This window comes from Antechinus flavipes, chromosome 3, assembly GCF_016432865.1.
Source record: "Antechinus flavipes isolate AdamAnt ecotype Samford, QLD, Australia chromosome 3, AdamAnt_v2, whole genome shotgun sequence".
In the NCBI taxonomy this organism is placed as follows: domain Eukaryota; kingdom Metazoa; phylum Chordata; class Mammalia; order Dasyuromorphia; family Dasyuridae; genus Antechinus; species Antechinus flavipes.
Genome location: NC_067400.1, coordinates 577,132,806 through 577,149,090, shown reverse-complemented (window position 1 = coordinate 577,149,090; position 16,285 = coordinate 577,132,806). Strand labels below are relative to the sequence as shown.

General features: G+C 41.7%; 1 protein-coding gene across 3 annotated transcripts; it reads right to left on the bottom strand.

The window, feature by feature from the left end:
* Nucleotides 1–1,805: 1,805 nt before the first annotated feature.
* Nucleotides 1,806–14,444, bottom strand: GPATCH3 (G-patch domain containing 3). Of its 3 annotated transcripts, XM_051988109.1 has the most exons (9): nucleotides 13,922–14,443; nucleotides 11,310–11,728; nucleotides 8,667–8,841; nucleotides 4,917–4,976; nucleotides 4,069–4,166; nucleotides 3,864–3,977; nucleotides 3,669–3,782; nucleotides 3,447–3,574; nucleotides 1,806–2,530 (listed from the first exon to the last, which is right to left on the bottom strand). In XM_051988109.1, the coding sequence occupies exons 1-9, from the start codon at nucleotides 14,400–14,402 to the stop codon at nucleotides 2,308–2,310; spliced, it is 1,812 nt and encodes a 603-aa protein (XP_051844069.1). In that variant the 5' UTR covers nucleotides 14,403–14,443; the 3' UTR covers nucleotides 1,806–2,307. The 3 variants fall into 3 exon arrangements, with proteins under 3 accessions (XP_051844069.1, XP_051844070.1, XP_051844071.1); XM_051988110.1 differs by lacking the exon at nucleotides 3,864–3,977 and having other exon boundaries at nucleotides 13,922–14,444; XM_051988111.1 differs by lacking the exons at nucleotides 3,669–3,782; nucleotides 3,864–3,977 and having other exon boundaries at nucleotides 13,922–14,444.
* Between the last annotated feature and the right edge of the window lie 1,841 nt (nucleotides 14,445–16,285).

Here is a 16,285-nt window from a genome sequence, read left to right as displayed (position 1 = left end):
TTTAAAGTGTCTGAGAAACAGTTGAGGATGGGAGATTGGAGGTTAGCAAAGAGACTGGGGCAGGAAAGATTTGAGAATCATCAGCATAGAGATGGTTAAGCTCATGGCAGCTGGAAGTGAAATAGTAGAGGGCCTAGGATTCTATGGGATACCTATTATTAGAGGATATGATCTGGGTGAGATTCCAGTAAAAGGCCCTGAGAAAGATTAATCAAGATAGAATTAGGAGGGATGTCCCAAAAACCTAGAGAGAAGAGAATGATCAGCATCAAGGATGCAGAAAAGTAAAGGAAAATAAGGATTGAGAAAAGGCTGTTGGATCTGGCAAATAAGATGTCACTGGGAAATGTTGGAGAGAGCAGTTTTGCTGAAATAAGGTCAAAAGCCAGATCGCAGAGGGTCAAGGGATTGAGAGGAAAAAAATTGGAGTCACCTGTTGTAGATGGTCTGTAGAGGCAGTATAGTGTATGGGATAGCTGGTCTTTAAGTCCAGCTTCTGACCTAGAGGTCGTGGGATCCTGGCACTTTAGCACTTAATGCTCCAGGTACCTCAGTTTTGCAGAAAGGACTATCTGGTAGAGGAAGGACCAGTCCCTATTCCTGCCTTTGGTCTTCCATCCTTTATTTGTAGAAAAATTGGCCCTCTCGTTTGGCCAGGTGTGTATTTCTGCCAAGCTTTAGCAAAACATTTAAGCAATTATGAGTTACAGGATTGGGATACTTCATTAAGGCAGAGCCTCAGTTGGGGACTCACTTGGAGATTGGGGATGTTTTCCTTGTGAAACCAAGGGGAGAGGGATTGGCATTTGGAATGCAACAAATAGGAATTATTAGTCCTAACAGATGGGAGGTGGTTTTCCTTAAACATTTTTTAATGTCAGGAGCTATTGTGGAGAAGTTTGTTTCTTGGGAAATGATTATCAATATGAATTATAAATAAAAAGGAAGAGGACACATGCTAAGCATTCATTTTGCTGATTACATTATCAGTTGATTCCTAACTCTACCATAAGTGCCATTTGCCTCCCAAAGACCCTTGACCAGTGGGCAGAGAGGTAGTCCATGCTATTTCTGGACAATGCTAATTGTTCTGGAAGCTTTTCCTATATGAAACCAGTTCTTATGTCCCACCTACTCTTTTTTTTCCACATTAAACTATCTCTGGTCCTACAGCCAGATCTCATATGGAGTGGTGTCCAGGCCCCCATCTTGTCAAGATCCTTTCTAAAGTCTGTTGCACGGGATGGAACACAGTTCCCCAGAAAAAATGTAAGAGTCCTTTTGACCTCACTTGTTTAGCAAGATTCTTCTCCTAATGGAGCCTATTTGTAATGCTGAATTTATTCAACTTCCAAGATCTTTTTCACATGAGCTGCTCTCTTCCTATACTTCCATAATTTTGTATTTGTGTAACTTAAGCAGAGGACTCTATCTATCCCTATTAAATTTCACTTTAGATTTGTCCCAGTTATTCAAGCTGGCATACATGAACCATTAGCCAGTTGCAGTGCCAGTATGGTTCACTTAGTAATTATAATTGAAACAGAATGTAAGCACATTAATTTAATTTCATGTGACAATGTGAGAAACATTTGACACTATTTTGGATAATATCTTCAAGAAACTAATTTGTTTTTTACTGTAATATCCAGACCCTCAATGAATTTTTCTTTCTGGGATCCTGGAATCTCATTGTTTGTGGCTGTTTTAAGATCCAATGAGAGGTAAAATGGGGTTGAGGGCTGTTAATTAGAAACCACGGGGAGAGGCAAATAGGTTCCCCCTCCTTGAAAATGGAAAACAAATTGGTTATACAAACAAAAACTTTATTCTGTTGTATGTCTGTCTGCCCTTCACAGAAGGGTTAGTAAGTAGAATGGGCTCAGGCTGCCGCATCCACTCCTATCTGGCCAGCACTATGTGCAGGAAAAATCTGGCCTGGTCTTGACAAATGATACCCTGCTTCAGAGGACTAAGAAGGGGACAGAGTCAACACTATCACCAGTGTTCTGGGGAAGAACCAAGGCCAAAACTGAGTAAGAAATTAAAATCCATAAGGAGAAACCACCAGAGCTGAACAGCATAACAGAAACAGTGTTTTATAAAAAATAAATAAAATTGCAGTCTTGAGGTAGCACATGGGAAGGAAGAAAAGTGAGAAAGCTGACTGGTTCCCAGCTCTCTCTTGCCATTCTCTTCTCTGGGAAAATCTGGATCCTGCAGCCAGTCATTCCCTTTGGCCTCAAGAACAGAAAAGTCAGAGAGATGCTGTGATTCTCGCCACCATATGTGGAGTTCCTGTCCCAGTCATTCAGGCTCTGATGAGTTGTGGGAAAAGCTGTCCAGGTCTGAGCCTCTCACAAAGGTCATATCTGCACGGAACTTCAGGCTGGTAGGTGGCTGGCGTCGAAGCAGGTCGTCACCCTGGTCCTGAGCAAGGGGTTCATCATAGATTGTGGAGATGAGCCCCAGGCTTGTCCCACGTGGTTTCTTAGGCTGTCCAAAAGACTGCAATTTCTCTCCATGGTATCTGAGAGAGAGAGAGAGAGACCCTTGGTTATATTATAACGAAACTAGGGAATCTCCAGCTTCCCCATCCTAAGTAGGAGGGACATGGGAAAACTCCCAGCATTTGTTTCGACAAATGTATAAATAAATCAAAATTGTGTGGACAAATCCCAATCGTCTGTGTTCCTTGAGCGGTCCCCAAGGTACTGTCAATAAGGCCACACAAGATAAGCTAACATTGCAACACTTGTATTTCATTATAAAAGGTGCTAGCACTTTTATCCATATGTGCAATAGCCCAGAGAACATGAAATATAAAAGAAAAGCAGCAATGTAACTTATCCCAGGTCTGTTTCCCTCCAATCTCGACCACCTTGAAAATGAGATGAATGAATGACAATAAGAACAGTTCCCATTTCTATTTTCTCCACAATAAGTCCTGTGAGGCAGACAGAGCAGCTATTTTACAGATGAGAAAACAGATCTCAAGAAGGTGACTTCTGAGAGGTACACAGACCAGTAACTATGTCAGTACTCAAATCTAGATCGTATGATTGCTTCCCATCCTCCTACTAAATAAGTACCTGTGGTCATCATGACCAGCTCATTAGGGAGGAATTAAAGCGGGGTGTGTGTGTGCCTTTAGCCCTTAACTCCAGGGCATTTGATTGGGCCACGATGGGAGCAACAAGGTGACTGTCAAAATTATGGCTGACACAGCATCCATCCATTCATTCTGACTTTATCATTGCTTATCTTTTCAAATCTTCCACAAACTCCATGACAAGAAAGTGCACCAGCTTTCTAGCTTCCTACTCCCAAATCAGCAAGCCCAAATCCTCCAACCCAAGCTGTTGGAGGGAGCTAAGGAATTCTCAAGACCTGGGAAGGCTGGGAGCTGGACAAGCTGGCTTTGCTGCAATCTCAAGCACACTTACCCTAATCCCCGCTTACATCTGGGATTCTGCCCATCATTGTCCAGGGCCTCAGCCACTCCTGAGCAGTTACTGCCCAGGCCTTGGCCCTCAGCCCAGCCTTGTCGTTCCATCACTTTCCTTCCAATACCCTGGAGAGGAAAGAACAAGAGTCAAGGGCTTTCCAGCCACAAATGAAGGAAAGTGGAGGAGGGAATTGAAATCTGGATTAAACATTAGACTCACCTTTGTGTGACGCTCAAAGGAGCCAACTTGGTGGCTGACCACAGAGCTATCCTCCAGGCCATCACGAAGTCCCTCAGCCCAGCTTTGTCGCTCCATCACCTTCCTTCCAATACCCTGGAGAAGAAAGAACAGGAGTCAAGGGCTTTCCATCCACAAATGGAGGAAATTGAACTGTGGATTAAACATTAGGTTCACCTTTGTGTGATGCTCAAAGGAAACAACTTGGTGGCTGACCACAGAGCTATCCTCCAGGCCATTACGAAGTCCCTCAGCCCAGCCTTGTCGCTCCATCACCTTCCTTCCAATACCCTGGAGAGGAAAGAACAGGACAAGAGCTTTCCAGCTACAAATGGGAAGTGGAGAAGAGGGAATTGAAATGTGGATTAAACATTAGGCTCACCTTTGTGTGATGCTGAAAGGTGCCATCCTCCAGGCCATCACGAAGTCTCTGTTCCAAGCGCATCTGGACGGAGTCACGAGCATCCTTGTCTCCACCATCTAAGAAACCAGAGCCTAATTTAGGAGGAGGCTAAAGTCCTAGCCAAAGGTACATTCAGTACAGAGATGGGACTGAGGCAGAAAGCTTTCATGGCACCCAGTCAGGGCTAGATTCCTCTCATTTTGGTTTCCATTGCATGTTTCTGTGACCTCTTCCTGATCAGACCAGTAAGTCCCTGAGTGCAGGTAGTGTCTCACTTCTTTAACTTTCAGACTAGGCTACACTAAATAACAAAGACTGTGTATCTTCCTCAGTCTATATGGGCTTCCTGAGAGTCAAAGTTGTATTTTCCCATCAGACTTGGGCTTTTTCAAGGTAGTAACTGTGCCTGTAACCAGACCAGAAACTCCCAGAGGGCAATGGAAAAGTTCTACCAAAGTTCAAGCCTCATTCTGTCAGAATGGGGACAATTCTCAAGGATGGGACCATTGTCACCCTAAAAATCTGAGTTTGGGGCTGTTTCTTTTTCCTCCTTCTAACTTTTCTTCTAATATTTTCCTCTACTTTCTCAGTTCCCAAAAAGCATTTATTTTAGAAATTAAAGATTAAAGACCAATAAAATTGTAAAAAGAGTACCCTAGATGGTACTCTTTCACTTATTCACCAAATCATGGGGAAAAAGGACAGCCTCCAACTCCACACTCATTCCCTCACTTCCTCTCTTGGGCTGGGGGAAAGGAGGTCAAGGAGGCCTGAAAGTCACCCAAGAACAGGACATCTGCCCCCCAGAGCCATGCTAGGCCAATTACCTCGATCATAGTATATGCTCATATCCACATCCCAGTCATCAGCTGTTTGCTCATCAAAATCTGCAGGGACAAGACACAGAGGAAGACATTTTCAATTTCCATGATTTTCCATATGCTACTCCTTCTACCTAGAATGTATTGCCCTCTGCTTCTCAGAATGCCTGCCATTTTTGAGGGCAGGATAGGGGAGTATATCTCTATGCTTTTTTTTTTTTTTTTAAAAGCTTACTGATATTTTAAAACAAAAACTGCTGTGGCTTCCCAATCACCACCTCCAGACCCAAGTAAAAGCCTCCCTTGGGATAAAGCTAAGCTAAACAAATAGAAGCATTGACCATGTCTGGGAATACATACTCATTCCACATCTATAGCCTATCATGTTGCTACCAAGAGAAGCAAGGTATGTCTCACCATTGGTCCTCTGCAGTTAAGATTGGCAGATGCACTGATGTGAGCTACACTCTGTCGGGGTCACCATGCAGATTGTTTTCCTGGTTCTGCTTGCTTCATTTTGTATCCATTCATACACGGTGTCCCAACTCTGAATTCCTGATATTTTTAGTTTCAGTGCATCAATAATGTCTTATAGATCCATACACCATGATTTATTCAGAAATCTTCCAACTAAAGGGCACACACTTTATTCCTTCTTCTTTGCTACTATAAAAGAGCTGCTATAAAATTACCTATAGGTCCTTTTTATGTCTTTGCCTTTCTTTTTTATTATTATTATTATTATTTTTTTATTATAGCTTTTTATTTACAAGATATATGCATAGGTAATTTTACAGCATTGACAGTTGCCTTTTGTTCCAATTTTTCCCCTCCTTACCTCCATCCCCTCCCCGCCGATGGCAGGTTGACCAATACAATGTTAAGTATGTTAATGCATATATATCCTAACAGTTATTTTGCTGTACAAAAAGAATAGGACTTTGAAATACTGTACTATTAGCCAGAACTGTGAAGGAAATCAAAAATGCAGGCGGACAAAAATAGAGGGATAGGGAATTCTATGTACTGGTTCATAGTCATCTCCCAGAGTTCTTTTGCTGGGTGTAGCTGGTTCAGTTCATTACTGCTCTATTGGAACTGATTTGGTTCATCTCATTGCTGGAGATGGCCATGTCCATCAGAATTGATCATCATATAGTATTGTTGTTGAAGTATATAACCATCTTCTAGTCCTGCTCATTTCACTCAGCATGTCTTTGCCTTTCTTGGGGTAACTCTCGATTGTTTTCTAGAATGGTTGAAACCACTGAAACAATTCACAATTTCCCAGAGATATACCTGGCTTCCTACAGGCCCTTGGTCTTTCAGTTTTGTTTCCTGTCATTGCTGCCAATCTGATAGGTGTATTTCTCATATTACTACTGATCTGAACCATTTTCTCACATAGTTGTTGTAGGTTGTGTTCTTTTTGCAGGAATTTGAAAAATTACATTTTGGGAATAGCTGCATAATTTGCAGTTATGAAATATTACTGCATTGTAAGGAATGACAGATAAATTCAAAGAAAAAATGGGAAAACATGTATAAAGAGATAGAGAATGACAAAAGCATTACTAAAAGATACTTTCTTCAACAATGCAAATTAAAAAACATCATTAAATGGCAACAAAACTGTCAAACACAGTGGATGATGTTGACACTAAATTGTTACCAAAGCATAAACAATAAGTTACAAAGTTAAAAGACTGCAGAGTCTTATAGTGGACCCAGAAGTCCTTACATTGAGCTGCCTCTAAGATCCCTGAGCACTCAATATTCAGAGAAAGTAGATGCAGGATTGGAGAACAAGGCAGAAGCAAATCTAGCTCAGAAATTCTTTCCAGAAGTACACAGAACTAGGCCCTGACACAAAACCCTAATTCAATAAATAATTCTGGAACAATAAATGAAACAAACAAAAAGACTCCCATACTAAAGAACTACAATGGAATCAGACATGCCCAAAACTCAAATCCAGAAGAAGAGAATGACTCCACAACATCTACAGAAAAATGCCCAGACACAGGATAAATCAGAGTTCCTAAATGAAATGAAGAGGTTTTGCTTTTTTTTTTTTTTTTTAATAATTAAATGATTTTTTAAATGAAATGAGATAGTGCTAGAAATGAGAGAAGAAATGAGAACTTTGGAGGAAACACTTGGAAGGAAAATTAACTGCTCAGTTCAAGAGATTCAAAACCTTACCCACATAAGACTCTGAAAATCAGAATGAAACAAACAAATTAATGACTCCTGAAACAAGAAATACTAAAGTCAAAAGACTAAAAAAAATAGAAGAAAATGGAAGGCAATTCAAAGCAATAACAACTTACTTGGAAAATAGATTGAGAGGTAATTTAGGGGGCAGCTAATTGGTGCAGTGGATAGAGCACCAGCTCTAAAGTCGGGAGGACCTGAGTTCAAATCTGGCCTCAGACATTTAACACTTCCTAGCTGTATGACCTTGGGCAAGTCACTTAATCCCAAGTGCCTCAGCAAAAAAAGAGAGAGAGAGAGAGAGACAGACAGACAGACAGACAGACAGGTAATTTAGGAATCATTATATTACCACAAAACTGTGACATATACCTTCTGCTTTCCCCTCTCCCACCTCCTCCACCTCCACCTGGACATAATATTTCAAGAAACCATGAAAGAAAACTGCTCAGATTTATTAGAACCAAAGAATAACATGAAAAGAGAATTATTTCCTGAAAGAATCCCTGTATCTTGCTCATTCATCCTGCCATGGGAAAACTCCCAGGAAACACAATAGATAAAATCTAGAGCTTCCAGACCAAAGAAAAAATAAGCTTCTATAAGAGAGTAGAGATCTTGGAACAGAGTATTCCAAAAGGCAAAAAAGATAATATCTGGTAACCAAGAAGAACTTAGTTACCAAAAGTGGGTATAATCCTAGAGGGGGGGAAAGTATGCCTTTTTAATGAAATAGAAGATTTCTAAAAAATTCCTGAAAAGATCAGAGCTGCTTTCAAAGTCTTGAAAGAGAACATGAGAGCCACGAGAAACTTCAACACAAATCAAGGACTTGCATTCTAATGGTACAAGTGCCTCCTCAGAACTCTAATGTTATCAAGGATCATAGAGGAATTACATAAGAAAAAAGCCCTGGAAATGGCTTTTATATTTTGATGCTCTTCAAAGAAGAAAGGAAAGAGAGGAAAAAGGGATGCTATCAAAGAGAGGCCTATCTGCACTGATGGGGGAGTTTGCCTGCATAAATGAAATCACCAGTTTAGACCAAAAAGGAATTTTACATTCTTGCTTAGTGGTTTTCAAGACTATACAGTCATGCATGTTTGTATCTTTTTTTTTTAAATGCTAGCCCATTATGTCAAAACAAAATGTATTTAAAAAGTAAAATTTACACGGTAGTTGTAAGTAAAGTGTAAAGGAAGCATGTCAAACAGAATCCCCTGGGAGCACTTAGGTGTTCAAACTGAAGTTCATGGGTATCCCAGTGACAGATCCATTCCTCTGCTGCCCAGGGCCCAGGTGGAATTACATCCAGTAGCAGAGAAGGAATACTGCCTCGTGGCCAGAAAACCTGTGTTTCAGATCCAACTCTGTACTTTATGGCCTGGGCAGAGGGATTGTTCCTCTCCAGGTCCTGCACTGGGATGCCATAACTGCCCTGTTTTTCCCATGGGGGTAGTAACATGAGAGTCAGATGAGATAATGACATACAAACACTCTGCATACTATAAAGCACTGAAGAACTGTGAGCCTTATTACCTCCTTCCTCTTCCTGCCAGTACTGAGCATCTGTATAAAACACGAGCCCAGAGCCGCCTTTCTCCCATTTGAGCTCAATCTCCTCCTCAAAAAGCCGTTCTGTGGTGCGTTCCTGGCCTGTCACATCCTCATGCAAGGCTTCATGTCGTTCCCACTCCTCACACGTGTCATTGTCCTGCAAAGGAAGCAGGGGGAGGATTGAGCTGCCACAGGGCACCCTCCAACAGGAGGTGAAGGGGGCAGGGAAATTGGGCCAAGGCCACGAAAAGACTGGCTTATCTCAGAGGGACTGTCTGGCCTCCACATCCCTCGTGACACCATGCCGCTTGAGGGTTCAAAGCTGGGCTCAAATCCTCGTCCTGACATTATTAATTATATCATCTTGTCATTGTTCATTTGTGTCCAATTCTTTGTGATTTTCTTTAGGGTTTTCCTGGCAAAGATACCACACTGGTTTGTCATTTCCTTCCACAGCACATTTTACAGTGAGGAAATTGGAGCAAACAGGGTGAAGTGACTTGCCCAGGATCACACAGCTAATAAGTATTTGAAGCCAGAGTTGAACTCATGTCTTCCTGACTCCAGACCCAGCACTCTATCCACTTTACCATGTAGCTGTCTTCACATTACCTTATGTAAGTACCTTATTCAGCCTTAGTTTTTTTCTCTGTCAAGTGGGGATGAGAGCATTTACACTACTGACCTTACAGGATGATTGTGAAGAGTACACTTTGTAAATCTTATAGTGCTACAGACCTATGAACTATTATTATTACTATTATTACTGATTCAGCTTTACCTTCCCATGCTCTAAAACATTTCAGCCAGGCTGGCCCTATACTGTTTCTCATGCATACTATCAGTCTCATTGTCACCTCCAGGTGACATTGCTCAGTCCATTTATTGATTGCCTTTTTCATTCCCCTCATCCAATTCTCCCTATCCTTTTTGATCATAATCATGATCAATCAAATCAAATCATAATCTACTGACATTTATATAGTGTCTTAAGTTTGCAATGTGCTTCCTACATTTTTTCCCCTAAGAGCCTTTTAAAGATATCACCTGAAGTCTTCTTTCGCCTATCACCTCAGCCTATTTTTATTCCTTGTATCCAACTCACTTCCATTATGGTACCAATATTGTACTAACTGCCCAATTCAGGCTTGGGGATAAGTGACTGTCTTTAGGGATTTAGAGGGTTGTTATCACACAGAAGAAAGATCAGTTTTATTCTGCTTGACTAATTTTTTAGTCTTTTGACTTTAATATTTCTTCTTGTCTCAGGGAGTCATTAACTTCTGTTTGATTCATTCTAATTTTCAAAAAGTCTATTATGTGGGGAAGGTTTTGAACCATCAGTACTTTTAGGAACTCTAATTTGTCCTGTGTCTGGAGCAATAGATGGAGACCATAAGAGGCAGATTTAGATTTGATATCAGGGAAAGCTTCCTAACAATCAGAGCTTGTTCTAAAGGGAATGAACTGCCTCTGGAGGTAGAAAGTTTTCAATCATTAAAGCCTTCAAGCTGAAGATAAAGACTCCTTATTGAGGATGGTTCCATTGTAAATAATGATTTCAGTACCCATTTCATTGGTGACTTCTGAGCTCCCTTCCTTCCAACTCTATGATGTGAATATGATTAATCCACATACCACTGGTTGGCAGCCTATAATGGATGGGTTGATTTTTTTTTTTAGCGTGTGCTTATATTATTTTTTTCTTAAAGCCATTTCTGAAGTCAGGTTTAGACAAATACAATTACTAGTCTCCACTTCATATGTACTGGTTCTATTTCATCAGGCAGACCAGAAGTTTATTACCCATTTAAAATCAGTTTCCTTTTACCCTCATTATAGAAAAGTAAAGTATGGTGGTAAAGACAAAAATCCGGATAGTATAATATACAAAGACAGTTGGACTTGGGAATCAAGAGAACTGGTTTCAAATCTCTAATCACTCCTAAACCTTACAAGCTGGATAAGAAAAAGAAGTCACAACTTCTTAAAGTCTAAGTTTCTTCATTAGTAATTCGGGGCCAAGTGGCTCAGTGCTTAGAGTGCTGGATTGGGAGTCAGAAAGATCCATCTTCTTGAGTTTAAATCTGGCCAGACACTTACTAGCTGTGTGACCTTGAGCCAGTCAATTTACCCTGTTAGCCTCAATTTCCTTAACTATAAAATTTTTTAAAATATCATAAAATAAGTTGGAGGAGGAAATAGCAAACCACTCCAATATTCTGCTAAGAAAACCCCACATGGGGTCATGAAGGGTCAGACACAGCTGAAATGATTGAACAACAATATTGTAGCATGTACTTCAGAGGATTGTTGGAAAGCGCAAATCTTAAAAGTGCTCTATGCATATAACATTATTATTAATGATAGAAATCTGTAACTATGACAAATTGGGTAACTTGTTATAGTGGAAATAGCGTCTGAGAATTAAGAGGCCTGACTCCACCACTATAAAACAGGAATATTTATGCTTGGACTGCTGAACTCCAGGACAACTGTGAGGATCAAATCAGAGAACGTATATGAAAGCAAATGGAATTAACTCATACTAATAGCAGTAATTAATAATAAATGACTGGGCCTTTAGTGTGGTCAACCAAGACAGGACAATGTCACTGAACTCACATCATCTGAATGAGATTCCTCTTCGTCTTTTTTTGGCTCTTCTTGGGTCCCAGTTGTGATGGGTGTGGGCAAAGTTCGTTGGGGGGTTTCTGGGATCTCCTCCCCCTGTGCTGTGTACACCAGCTCTTCCTGCTCGACAGTCTCTGAGTCTTCATACTCAAAGGGCACATTGCCGTATCGCCGGGAGGAGCCTGTCTTGGGGAACTGCAGCTGCAGCTGTGTAATGATGCGAGGGGGCAAACGACAGGCTCGGATCAGCTCTAAGAAGATACGCATTGGGGTACCCACGTTCCCATTGGGCATCAAGGCTGGAGGGTTCAGTTCTGGTAGCTGTGTGAGGTCAGCCAGTGTGAAAGCTTCACTTGTGGTCCTTCTCCTATGCAACTCTTTCCGGGTCTTGAAAGGAAAGGGATCAACACCTTAGATAAAGATAAGAAAAAATCTTGAAACAAATGCACAAATAATTGTGTATAGACTTGTGGACAGAATGAACTCCCATCTCCACAGCTCTGAGTTAAGAGATTGCTTTTAAAACCCTTGGCTGGATCCTCTGTACCTTAGGCATGTTGTTGGATGGTTGATGTGCCTAGTCTGGGACCCATTTACATCATGACTCTACCACCCATATGAAGTGTGTGACTTTGGCCAAGCTACTTATCCTTGACAGGTGTCAGTTTCTTCATCTGAAACATGAAGAGGTTGATTAAAACAAGCTGTAAGATCCCTGCTAGCTCTATATGGCCCATTTGAGGCTTCTTAAACTTTTTTCTACTTGTGACCCCTTTTCATCTGAGAAATTTATACATGACCCTGGGTATATAAGTATATAAAACATGTATATAAATCAAAATTTACTGATAATAAATCATAATTTTGTAACCCCCATAATCAGTTATGAGATCCCATGTGGGGTCACAATCAATGTTTAAAAAGCTGGAAGGTATTATGTTCTTTTGAAGTCCAAATGAGATACTAATTCTTCCATGAAGATATCCCCAGCAGATTTCTTTCCATTTTCCCTGTACCTGTCCTTTACACTTACCTGCTCTATCACGTATAGTTATGACAATATATGTCTTTTGCATTAGATTGTAATCTCTTCAAGAATGTCTATGTCCTACTGCTATTTTTCTTTCCAGTGCCTACTACAGTCCCTTGAGCCCAATAGTAGATTGTGTGTGTATATAGGAGGGAGAATTAGGAAAAGATCTTTGACCTTATGAGAAACGTTTTTTTTTTTTTTTTTTTTTTCTCTAAACCCCTGGCTCTGATGAAGATTAAACCAGGCTAGAGAATGAGTGGCTTGTGAAAGGTCACTTCAAGAATTCCAGTTCTATTTTTTAATGAGTCTTTGGAATTCTGTCTTTCCATGGAGAGAGGGGGTGAAAATAAAGCTTCCATTTCTTTCTGCCACTTACCCTAGTTAAGGGGATTTATTAGAGAAGTGATGTGAACTGGATTAGTGTTCATTAGTGGAAGAAAATAGGAGAAAAGAATCCAGGAGAAGACCTCTAGAAAAATGGAGGCTCATCTCAAACCAAAACTTAAAATTTTAAGTGGAAATCTATCCTGGTTTGGTTAGTATTATTTGTCTTCTTATTGGTAATTCTTCTGTCTAGACCTAGAATACTATCTTGATGTGCCAGGACTCCCATTTGCTTGTATTCTAAGACACCAAGTCGACAGAAGTATAGAATTGATTTAAGGAAATGGAGCACCTCAGTTCTGCTTTTCCACAAAGTCCTTCTAGGCAGTATGTGGTAGTGGGAAAACTGGATTTGGAGGTACAAGATCAAGTGAAAATCTCATTTTGATCACTTGACCAATAAGTATATATTAAGCACTTATTTTCGAGTCATTGTGCATTTGTACAAGATCCTTTCCCCTTTCTGCATCTCAGTTTTCTCATTTGTAAAATGTGAGTAATTAGGTTATATGATAGCCAGGGAGGCTCTTACTACTGTGATCCCACAACCTCATTTTTCTCCCCCTTCCCCCCAAAGCCCTGCTTCTGGCTGTTCCTCATGATTAGAAGGCATTCTTTCCTTCTCAGACTCTTATCCTCCCTGGCCTTAAGTCCCAATTAAAATTCCATCATTCACTGGAAACCTTTTCCAATTGCTCAACCCTAGTGCCTTCCCTCCGGTAATTATTTCCTATTCATCCTATATACAATGGCTTTGTTTTGTAGTTGAATCGTGCCCAGCTCTTCTCAAACCTGTGAGCCACACTGTCCTTGGGGTTTTCTTGGCAAAAATACCGGAGTGCTTTGCCGATTTGTCGAGCTCTAGAAGATGAAGGCAAACAGGTTAATGACTTGCTAGATTCTGAGGCTGAATCGAACTCAGATCTTCCAGACTTCCGGGCCCAGCTCTATTCAATGGGCCATCTACCTGTCCTGTGCATAGCTGTCTATAGCTTGCCCTGGATGTATTTGTTTGCATGTTGCCTCCCTCATTAGAGTGTAAGCTCCTGGAGGGCAGGAACTGTGGTCCCTTTTTGTATCGCCGGAGCTTAGCACAGGGCTTGACACATAGCAGGCACTTAATAAGTGTGTACTGATTGATAGATAGGGGCGTCGAAGTCGTAGCGTCTGAGGAGGAGGTCCTTACCTGCCTCCTGCAGGGGGAGCCGGAGCCTGCGGATGCGGCAGCGTCCGGGCAGCCAGTTGCCCTGAGAATCGAGCCAAGGGCGGCCCGAGTACATGCGGAGGAACCGCTCGGCCTGGGCTGGCCCCCGCACCGAGATCACGCAGCAGCAGGTGGAGGGAGGGACTGCGGCTGAAGACAGAGCAGGAGCCGCCGGCAGATGGGAAGTCTGGGTCGGGGAGGCCGGGGCTTGGACATGAGCGGGATCGCAGGCTGGGGCTGCGGGTGCTGAGACAGGGGCCGGTTCCGGGGCCAGAGCCCGCTCAGGTCGGTGCCGATAGTGGAAGCAGAGGAAGCCGGCGTCGCGGCCGCCGCGCTGCTCTCGGAATTGGCTGAAGTAGTTCCTCAGTTGGGCCGAGCGCAGGCCCGCGGGGATCCCGCTCACCACCAAATACACGGGAGCTGAGTTCTCAGCTGCCATCGCAGCAGCACTGGGCGCCGCCATTTTGGATGGTCACATGACAGGCTTCCTCGGGATCTCGCGAGAGGAAGTGGTGAAACTAGGAGGATGATAATTCAGACCGCGATTTACGTCACTTCCTTGATCCAGGAATCCGAGATCAGCAGCCCAACAGTCTCGGAAGCGGTCAAGGTTTGGACTGGAGCGCCTCCTGCAGGCCGGGAAACATCGTCGGAGGAAGCGGCTCCACAGACTCCTGGAAACATTTCTTTGTATGTCAAATGGGCTCACGATTTCACGCAAACTTTCTTCCCCTTTTTCACCCGAACCAGTAACCTACTAGTCACGTGGGGTCTCGGGGCAGAGACAGGGGACCCTTGATTTTGTTCCTGTCATTTTTACTCCAGCACTTGGGGAACGCCTGACACGAGGGTTCCCCGGAAGTGGGAACAGGTTTGAAGCACTTTGTCGGTCAGCAGTCACACATACCTTTAACCAACTCCTTAAGCCCCCATCACTGAGTTTCTTTTGAGTAGCGGATCCAGAGAGGATTAAGCAAAAGATATTTCATCGACCACAAGTAACTAGAAAGTTCTCCAGAGACATAGGGATCGAGGTGCGGAGTTGGAATATACTTTCTTAGTGTTTAAGCCCATTAGCAAGGAAGGAAGTTACTAAAGAAACAAGAATTGGTAGTGATGGACTTGGAGTCAGGAAGACCCGAATTCAAATCCTGTCCCCAAAAGTAGTTCTGTGATTCTGTGATCTTACTCCTTCCTTAGTTGATTTTGCCCTCAGTTTTCTCATCCTGTAAATGAGGGTATGTACATAGACAAAACTAGGACAAATAATACCTCTGAAACTGGTCAGCTTAAAACCTGGAATAATTGAAGTGCAGGAAAAAATGCACTAACTCAGAAAGGAGGTCCTAAGTTCCCAAACCATTAATGACACTACTTCTGTGACCTTAGGTAAGTCACTTATCCCCTATGAACTTCAGTTTTCACATTTGTAAAATGAAGGAGTGGAACTAAATGGCCTCTTTTTAGGTCTTCCAGCTCTAGATCTATAATCCCATATTTTAGAGTGCTGTTCTTTGTTATCAGTACTGAATTGTTTCTGCTGCCACCTGCTGGTCTTTTCGCTAGATTATGATTTTTTTCTTTTCTTAGGACAAGTATTCATATGACCTTCCCCCTCCCCCACATCAAGTCCATAGACAGATTTATAGAGGGGATGGGGGAGTTGAAGGCCATGCAGGAACTTTGTTAAGAATATAAATATAATTGGTTTCTTTTATAATCATGTGTATTTTATTTTATGCTTTAAAGTATTCTCAGTACATAGGTTTTACCAGGTTGCCAAAAAGTTTCATGTCAGAAAAATTTAAGAATTCCAACTCTTAAAAAGAAGAGATGATTTGCCCATTTTTCATTCTACAATCCCAGGCTATATCATGACATTTTGAGCTCGGACAATCATCAGATACTTTAAAGTCTAAAATTTTAGTCTAAAGTTTAAAACCTTTTTCTTTCTAGGGGCTCTCAATCCAAACTCAGATCAGTTATGGACTCAATTTTTTTTGACTCATAGACTCTTTTAAACCCTTGAATGACTAGATTGGGTGCCTTTCAGAACTTTCTAGGAATTTCACATAGGAGTCTTCAGAGCATATCAAGGCTGAAATTCTTTTCAAACCTCATAATGGCAGTGATTGCCATGGAAATCAACTAGACATTAAAGCTGAAGAAAGGTACAGCTGGGAAAGCTGGACTCAGTTCCCAAAGATATTTTATTTCTTACATTATAGTGCATTCATACTCTCTCTGCCGCAATCAGAACTTCTTCTCTTTTGCCTCCTCCTTTACCTCAAAAACTGAAGTTCTCAACCCCATTTTTTCTTCGTCTATTTATCTAATAGGACTTTA

What these genes read in the sequence shown, in the direction of transcription:
- GPATCH3 (XM_051988109.1), bottom strand. Translation starts at nt 14,402, where the DNA reads ATGGCGGCGCCCAGTGCTGCTGCGATGGCAGCTGAGAACTCAGCTCCC. An exon ending in CCTTTGAGCGTCACACAAAG is followed by an intron (nt 3,575 to 3,668) that starts GTGAGTCTAATG and finishes TTTCCTCTCCAG; the next exon opens with GGTATTGGAAGGAAAGTGAT. An exon ending in AGATGTAAGCGGGGATTAGG is followed by an intron (nt 2,531 to 3,446) that starts GTAAGTGTGCTT and finishes TCTCTCTCTCAG; the next exon opens with ATACCATGGAGAGAAATTGC.